This window comes from Camelina sativa, chromosome 15 (genome assembly GCF_000633955.1).
Source record: "Camelina sativa cultivar DH55 chromosome 15, Cs, whole genome shotgun sequence".
NCBI lineage: Eukaryota > Viridiplantae > Streptophyta > Magnoliopsida > Brassicales > Brassicaceae > Camelina > Camelina sativa.
In genome coordinates, this window is record NC_025699.1 from 16,445,882 (window position 1) to 16,455,049 (window position 9,168).

A 9,168-nucleotide genomic window follows, 5' to 3' on the forward strand; every position below is an offset into this window, starting at 1 on the left:
ATAGCATATAACATATATGTCTTCATCGAGAACGTTTGAAGATGATAAAGCTAAAACTTGTACATGCATATGATTTTTGGCCAATTATCTTCAATTTCAAACCAAAAACCAGAACAAGTAAAATTTAGTCATCTTCCGAATAATGAAACTGCACTTTATGAACAGAGAAACGAACATTATATTAGCAAGTCAAGTATTAACATATTCGGAATAATGGGTAAAAAGAAGCATAAACATAAATACAAACATGTATCACTCAAAAGTCAAAACAAAACAAAACAAAAGAAAGAAAAGAATCCAAAATTAAACTCCATGGGTTGATGTTTATAAAAATTTGGAAACTCTATATATGATGCTTTTACAGATTTGCAATCCAAACATTTGAAAGGAAATGAATAGAATTATTAGGAACAACAGAGAACTATTAGCACAATTAATCAAGATTATAGACCAATCAACAAAAAAGATGAGTTAATCAAAAAGATAGTAACACTCAAAAATTCAATGAATATATATTAACTCTAAAATTTTTTACACATAGATATGTTTTTTAAAGCATAAATCATCTTTATAAATCAGCTTCAACTAGATTCCCTAGAAGATACTCAACTGCTCTCGCATCTCACATCAAGAGTTCTTTGAAAATCACAGCAAGTCTGGTTACCAACTCCTTCTTCTGACTATGGCCAGACTACAATCCAAGGAGGAAGAACAAAAAACTACAACTAAAACAGTCATTTATAAATGAATAATTATATACAATAAAATATTTATTTAATTTATATAAAACAATTATAAAAAGAACATATTCACAAGAAAGAAAACCAATATGAAGAGTAGGGACATGTACTTAATATGTGCCAAATTTGAATATTTATGTTTTGAAATGCATAATTATATACAATAAAATAGATTTTTAATTTTAATTTATAATAGTTCAACCTGATATTTTTCAAAGACATAATAAATATTAACCAAATCAAAAAATCCTATTAAATTATGATAAATAATATAATAACATATGAATTACACAATAATATCATCTCTACCGATTTTTTTTTATGTCAAACTTTCGTTTATGTCGAATATTATGTATAAGTACATCGATAGCGATGTCATAATGTTGGCCATTGATTGTATTATATTGAGCATTTTGAGCATTTATATTTTGAGCATTTTCTATATTGATCAAAATCTATTTATTAATTTATTGTTTAACATATATAATAAGATACATAATTTTTCTTGAATAAATGAATAATATTCAAAGAATAAATAATTTGCTTACATCAACTGTTTTTTTAGTTTTAAATGAAATATAACTTTTTTTCCGAAAAAAGCCCCACAACCAGACTTTGTATCATTTTTTCATATCTCGATCACTCATCAATTGAACTAAAAGTTGGTTCCAAACATGTTTATCTATCCAAGAAGAGTGAGGCAAGCTACAATGCGAAGGAAGTTTGAGGATGAGGATCTATGGTCTCGTTGGATATTGTTGGTTTATGTTTTTTTTTTTTTTTTAACTTTGGAACTGTTGTTTGTTGCATATTGGTTAGGTTGCTAATTATTTTGTTGTTGAATTTGGTTATCTTATTTATGATGATTTGGTTTTGGATAATTGCTAGTTATCTGGTTTATGATGTTTTCGTTAGTTACTTTGTTGGTTGGTATGGTCAATTCGGAAGTTAGTTAATAAGTATGGAACTATTAATTAAAGATTTTAAAAAAGAGGGTCTTCAAATTTTTTAAAAGGAAGGAATAACTAGATGCTCTTAAATCATGATTCGATTGAAGAACATGTCCTCAATATAGATAATTTTTGCTCTCACAATCAAACAATATGTTAGCTTGTATGCGGTGACAACATCACTATACTAAGTGAAGAACATCATTTTCACATTTTTTCATAATATGAAGCTTCTTGAAACCTACCATAACTTGTAAATAATTTGTGAAGGTGTGAAGCAAAAGATGATTAAAATTTATTGGACATTACAGACCTTTTCTTGCCAAATGAAGTAGTCGAAAAATTATCTGAAAGCAATGAGATCTGTCGGAGTAACCAATAAACTTGATCAGCAAAGACATGTTTCGGTTTCCATTTCTTTGCCTTGAGAGTGGTATGAAATTTTCATCAACTGGAATGACTAATGGCTAGATAAAAAAAAAAAAAACAGGACACGTTTGATCTTGTCACCATCAAAGATAACAAAACTGACCATGAAGGTTCTAAATGAGTGCAGCTCCAACCGATTGCTGAGGATGTATGTTGAAGCTTTGAAGAAAGAGGCTTCTAAAAATGCAACCAAAAAAAAAAAGAGAAAAGGCCAATATTTATACCATGGTCCGGCTAAGAAACAAAAAGATTGTTGCGTTTATTGGTGGATGATGCGAATCAGAATTGGTGTGTGATGATGCTACTTGTTCGTTCAATAAACTTATAGTGGAGCAACTGATATTACCAGCTCTAAACAAGAAGTGTGAGACTACGAAAACATATAGTAATTATAAAAACATGATGAAGATCTTAAAGGATAAGAGAAGCAGAGAAGGATACAACATAATTTTTAGAGAAGCAGAGAAGGATACAACATAATTTTTAAGAACTGAAACCTTTTTTTTAGTAACTAGAGTTCCTTTCAAAATGAGAAACTATCTTAAAATGATTTGTCACTATTCAATTCCATCATCACTTACATTGTTCTTGGTACTTAATTTAGTGACATACGACTGGATTTTTTTATATATATATATATATGTTGATTTTCCAAGTTACAATCCAATTAAACATGTGAAAAAGAAATGAATCGAATACCTTAGTCTATAAGGAACAACAAGTACTACTGCTAGCACAGTTAATCTAGATTATAGACCAATCAACAAAAAAAAGATGCCATGAATATTAATCTAAAAAAAAAGAAATTGTCAGTTAATCTAAAAGAAATATATAGTAACAATAAAAATTCAGTGAATATTAATTCTAAACGAATTTGTCATGAAATCATCTATATAATTACTAAACTTTAGAATTTAGAGGATGCCATATATCATCTGCTCAATTCGAATACTATCATTATCCTACTATATTAATTGAAATGTATAAATATGAAATTAACATTAGAATGTGTAAGAAATTACAATGAAATGCCATTAGAAATAGTTCAAACAAGGATAAAATCATTAAGGGTACTAAAGATAATTAGTAATCTAATTAAAAATATTAATTGGCGTAAAACAAAAAATCAGTGCAACTAAATACCGATATACTTGCACCTAAAATAAGACATCATTATAGTTTCTCTCTCATACTCTTTCTCTCCCATTTACACGAAGGTGAGAAAAACAATAAGATGAAAAATCCCATCAATGACACAATCTATAGGTAATTATTATTTGATATTATCATTAGAAAAGGTTTTGAGAGATCAATTCAAACAAGCATAACCACTAGAATATATCTCTTGCTATGATTTATCAGCCTCTTCAAGTGGTATATGTAATTTCCACATAACTTCACTTCTTTAATTAATTGTAAATGAATCACTCTGTTCATGTCATTTTAAAATGTAGATGATTTCAGAAGATTATGGTGAGCAAGTTTTCGATTGTAGTAGTTAAGAAGAATGAACTAAACAACATTACATAATTCTGTAAAAAAACATTCTTAAAATACAAATTAATTATATATAAGCAAACAGAATTTATAATCACAAAAAATTATTAATAATATAACAATAACAAAAATTATTACAAAAATGTATATCAAATAAAAAGTTCAACCTGTAGTCTACCGCAGGTTAATACCTAGTAATATAGTAACTTTGAGAAACCCAAATTAATTTAACTGTTTTATATAGTATTAGTTTACAAACTTGGATAGAATATTAACTTCTTCTTTGAAAACAATGTTTTGATTTTTCTTCTCTACAAAAATATTGATAATTCTCTTTTGTGAGTACTTGATTCAGCTCATGTCCATCAAAGGTTATAAGCAATATCTTAAGAGTTGCTTAAGTTAAAAAATAAATCATATTAATGAAAAAAAAACAAATTTACCTTAGTGATCAATCCTTATGTTAGATGTTTCTAATTCCCTAAGGATCGAGGTTGTGTCGACATCTGATTGGCTGGGGAGAAAATGATTTTTCTTTTTCTTTTTTCTTAGTCTCGTTTGCGCTGCTCTCTCTCTCTCTCTCTTTCTCAGTTTGCAATTCAGATAGAGAATGGTTTGGATTGGCTTCGATTTCTCCGGTTTCTTCTTCTATCATCTTTGGTTCTGCTCTCATCTCTCCCTTCTACAATCACCACCGGTAATATCGTTCATCAAGACGATTCTGAACCACGTTGATCGAAAACAGAGTTCCGAAACTGGAGGTCGGCGACGGAGAAAACAAAACTCTTATCTAAAAATCCCGCTGGTGTTTCAAATTTGAAGGGTTTTTGTTCGGTATTGTAGTTTTGGATGGAAGATAGTGTGGTTGATGATGTTATAAAGAGGTTACTGGGAGCGAAAGAGGCTCCTATCAAGATTTGCGGTATTCATTTATCCGAACCACAAGTCTTTACAATTTTGTTATTTGATTTGCTTAGATTACGTTTGATTATTAAAACCGGTTTCGATGTTGATTAGCTAATTAGAACTGTTGAAATTATTAATTTAGAGGAATTTTTACTATGATGATTGGTCAAACTTGTGTTTCTTAGATAGGAGAGCTTGGTTAGTTTTGTAAAAAATGCGTATGAATCTGCTGCTTTGTGTGGGGATTGAGTTTCTGGTGAGCGTAGTACCAAAGCTCAAGTCACTCTTAGCCCAATTCTCTCAAACAGGTTATTCTCTTTTTGTTCTTATGTATATATATCCCTCGATGAATATAGTTCTCTGTCTGTTTACAAGTTTGTGTTTTGTCTGAGTTCTTGTATCTGCTTGTGTTTATTATATCTACAGATACTTGTTTGATAGTTCATGTATTAATTGTTATCTAGTATTAGTTTTATGAGATTAGGTATATAGATGATTGAGTACAAACTTGTAAATCGATTTTGAAGAAGAAGCTGAGGACGGCTGTGGATATTGAGGATGTTAGGAGAGAAGTTGAGATCATGAGGCATATGCCTGTTCATCCTAATGTTGTTACTTTGAAAGAGACTTATGAAGATGAGCATGCTGTTCATTTGGTTACGGAGCTTTGTGAAGGTGGTGAGTTGTTTGATAGGATTGTTGCTAGAGGTCATTACACCGAGAGAGCTACTGCTGCTGTCACTAAAACCATCATGGAAGTTGTTCAGGTTAGTTATTCTCTTCATTTTGTTGCAGAGAATGGCCTAGTCTCTGGCTTATAGTTATAGGACTGAGAGCTGTGTGATGTCTTGCAGTCTTGGTTGAAGCTCTAGTGTGAATCTTATTGCCATTGTTGCTGATGCTTTGTTTCAGCTTTTTGGACATTATTGATATGTAGCATTGCTTTTAAGGGCACAATTTGCTGCAAAAGGATTCAAAAATCATTTCTTTTCATGTAAATTAAGAGTCTTTAGGAGTGATTTTAGATGTGAGATTAATGAGTTTTCAATGTGTCTTTTTCCAGGTGTGTCACAAGCATGGGGTAATGCATAGGGACCTGAAACCAGAGAACTTCTTGTTTGGAAACAAAAAGGAGACTGCACCTCTCAAGGCGATTGATTTTGGTCTCTCTGTTTTCTTTAAACCAGGTAATNATTGAGGATGTTAGGAGAGAAGTTGAGATCATGAGGCATATGCCTGTTCATCCTAATGTTGTTACTTTGAAAGAGACTTATGAAGATGAGCATGCTGTTCATTTGGTTACGGAGCTTTGTGAAGGTGGTGAGTTGTTTGATAGGATTGTTGCTAGAGAGCTGTGTGATGTCTTGCAGTCTTGGTTGAAGCTCTAGTGTGAATCTTATTGTTAGGTTTATGATATCGCTAACTCCAATTGCACAACTAACCGATTACAACTAACTGATAAGAACCGAGAGAGACTAGCACATCACTAGCTCAGCTCCCAACACACCATAAGAGAGAGACTAGCACATCACTAGCTCAGCTCTCCAAACACAAGCACATCGCTTGATCACATTCACAATATTCAACATAATCCTCCCTCGACACTCCTCTCCCTTATTTATACTTCAGATACTTCTTAACTGTAAACCCTCTAAGAGAATTAGAGCTTCTCTTCAACCATAGCCACTCATTAGCCACGTCACCACTCTCTTCTTAGGTTGAATCACTAGACCAACCTTATCAATACTCCCCCCATTTAGACAAGCTTGTCCTCAAGCTTTAAGAGAGAAAATTGCAGTAGCAAGTCACAAATATTGGTCCCTATGATCTCATGAACAGATTAATCTCTCCACCAGATGAAAACACGGCAAGGACACTATCAGATTGAGTCTAAACTCGCTGGTAGTTCTGCTAGAAGCATATGCGCTCATTTCCTTTGACAGTGATGTTGCTTGTTTCTCAATTTCTTGTTTATACTTGAACATCCAAGTTTTGGGAACCCTTCTCTGTTTCTGCATTTTTTGTAGATGAATTTGCAGCATACTCTTGTTGGCTAAACCCAGATTTTCCTCGGCTAGTATATGTTGATTCAAAGAAATTCCTTCAACAGCTTTGTTCCCAGGTAGTGGAAAAAAAACTCCCTGTTCATAATTGTGAATCTCCATTCTCAATTCTGCCCAATAGCCCGCTATATAGCATTGCAAAAGTGTCTCCACAAAGCGACCAGAATTCCATTCATGGAATAAAAGAGGTGAAGGATCAGAATGTTGTTGAATCAACAAACCATGTTGAACCTGAAACAGTAAAATCAGTAGCTGCAGTTCCTTATTTCTCCACCTATGCTTAACTTGGAAGTTAGACACCATCACATCTATTGCTTGTCCTGTGGCAGCCTCTCCATTACTTCCTCCATTGAGAGCTAGCTTGTCCTCAAGCTTGTAATGAGGAAACTGAAACTCTACTGCAACCTCCTTTTGCTTAGTTACAAGAGAAATGTGATGGATGAGTGGAACGTTGACATCAAGGAGTTGCTGCAGCGCTATCTCATCAATACTAACATGTAGTATAGATTTAACATCAATATCTCGAAAACCTTTCTTTGATTCCTTGGTAGAAACAAAAGAGAGCTCCGTACCACAATGCAAAAGCTGTTTCACGATTTGTTGAGTATGAGTTAATAAAGGATCTTGTACATTTTGTTCACCATTCAGCTTCATAACAACGTCATTTGGAACAGTTTCTCCCAAGAAGAAAGAGGTTTCTGAAAGGTTCCACGTTTTATCATTACTAGTGGCAGTATGAGCTGCAACAACTAAAGCTAGAACATGAGCTGCAATAGCTTGGAAACTGCCCTCAGATTTCCTTTCAAACAAGAACATGGGCTTCAGACCACCATGGAAAAGCTGTTTCATGCCTACTGGATCATACAACATCCTCATTTTAGACATCACCCTTGACATGTGAGCTTGCTTTTTCAGTCTCAGGTTCTGAAATCTTCTCTTCTTCCCCACTAAACAAATGTTATGATCCAGCTGTGATCTCTTGGTCGACATAACCATGTTTTTGAACTTAAATTTCCATGTCTTAGGAGACAAACTCAGCTTCTTCTTTTTCTGAAGTCTATGGCTTGTAGGGAACAATCCATCAAACACCTTATGTGCATTTTTCTTGTTCTTAACACATTCAAAACCAGATTGTGGATATTCCCGATTTCTCCACACAGTTTCAGATGGCCATTCCCCCAAAACAGTCAATGGTTCATTGCAAAATTTAAGGCTAGGTTCCAATTCTGAATTCGATACCTTAGGTTGTGCAACACCATCAGCCTCCATGTTTGATTCATTTGTCTCCGCTTCAAGCTCTGAAATCGATTCTGCATCTTGAACGGATGATTCTGTTGGAACCGGTTCATGAACACAAAACGATTCGACCTCATATGAAGAACAATTCTTCACCGGAGCAAAACGAGCCAACATTCTTTGCTCAAAGGCAGGCCAATCGCTAAACGTCAATGTCGACATCTCCCGAAGATACCATTTCAACGCAGCTCCTTCTAGACTCAAACACACGAGATCACGCTTATCTTCATCTGTAAAACGGCCAACACTGAAAAACTCCGCCACCGTCGAAAGCCACAGGGACGGATTAGTTCCGTCAAACATCGGAAACTCCATAGTCTTCATCTTCGCTGATCTCATCGCCATGGAATCGAGCTGTTTCCGCAAATCTTCCACAGCATTATGAATCATCTCCAATTCATTCTTCCCAGCATCATGATTCATCATTGCGTTAGATCCGATCAGTTTCACCGCACCAATGTTAGGTGATCATTGCCATTGTTGCTGATTCTTTGTTTCAGCTTTTTGGAAATTATTGATATGTAGCATTGCTTTTAAGGGCATAATTTGCTGCAAAAGGATTCAAAAATCATTTCTTTTCATGTAAATTAAGAGTCTTTAGGAGTGATTTTAGATGTGAGATTAATGAGTTTCCAATGTGTCTTTTTCCAGGTGTGTCACAAGCATGGGGTAATGCATAGGGACCTGAAACCAGAGAACTTCTTGTTTGGAAACAAAAAGGAGACTGCACCTCTCAAGGCGATTGATTTTGGTCTCTCTGTTTTCTTTAAACCAGGTAATGTGGCTTTGGTGCTCTATAAAAACGTTATCACTCTGAGGTTTGGTAAAAGNCCCTCCAGGAACCTGATGCTCCGCCTTCACCAGCTGGCAAGTATCACACTTCGCCACCCAGTCGGCTACGTCCTTCTTCATCCCGACCCAGTGATAATACCGCTTGAGGTCACGGTACATCTTGGTCGCCCCTGGATGAATAGAGAACTTGCTCGAATGAGCCTCTCTCAGTATCTCCTGCCTCAAATCCTCACCCTTGGGCACACAGATCCGACCATGCACAAGGATAGTACCATTAGCAGAAACCTGATACTCTGCACCCGCAGCCTTAGAGGCATTTATCAGCCCCTCATCGCTCCCCTGAGCTAACCTCACTCTGCTCAACAAATCCGCTCTATCAGCTGCCTCTAAACCCAAAGGTTCCTGTGTGATAGCACACAAACTCAATGCACTGATCTCACCTACCAAAGCCTCCATATCCTGCTCCTGAGCCGAAGCCACCCGCTTCCGACTCAA

The 9,168-nt window shown here is 34.8% G+C and overlaps 1 protein-coding gene across 1 annotated transcript in view; it reads left to right on the forward strand.

The window, feature by feature from the left end:
* LOC104748527 (calcium-dependent protein kinase 32-like) overlaps nt 4,125–9,168 on the forward strand; it is a 6,277-nt gene continuing 1,233 nt past the window's right edge. Inside the window, exons 1-3 of the mRNA XM_010470154.2 lie at nt 4,125–5,289; nt 5,586–5,709; nt 8,657–8,699. Coding sequence (XP_010468456.1) covers nt 5,104–5,289; nt 5,586–5,709; nt 8,657–8,699 — 353 coding nt within the window. The 5' untranslated portion in view covers nt 4,125–5,103. The remainder of the gene's footprint in view (nt 5,290–5,585; nt 5,710–8,656; nt 8,700–9,168) is intronic.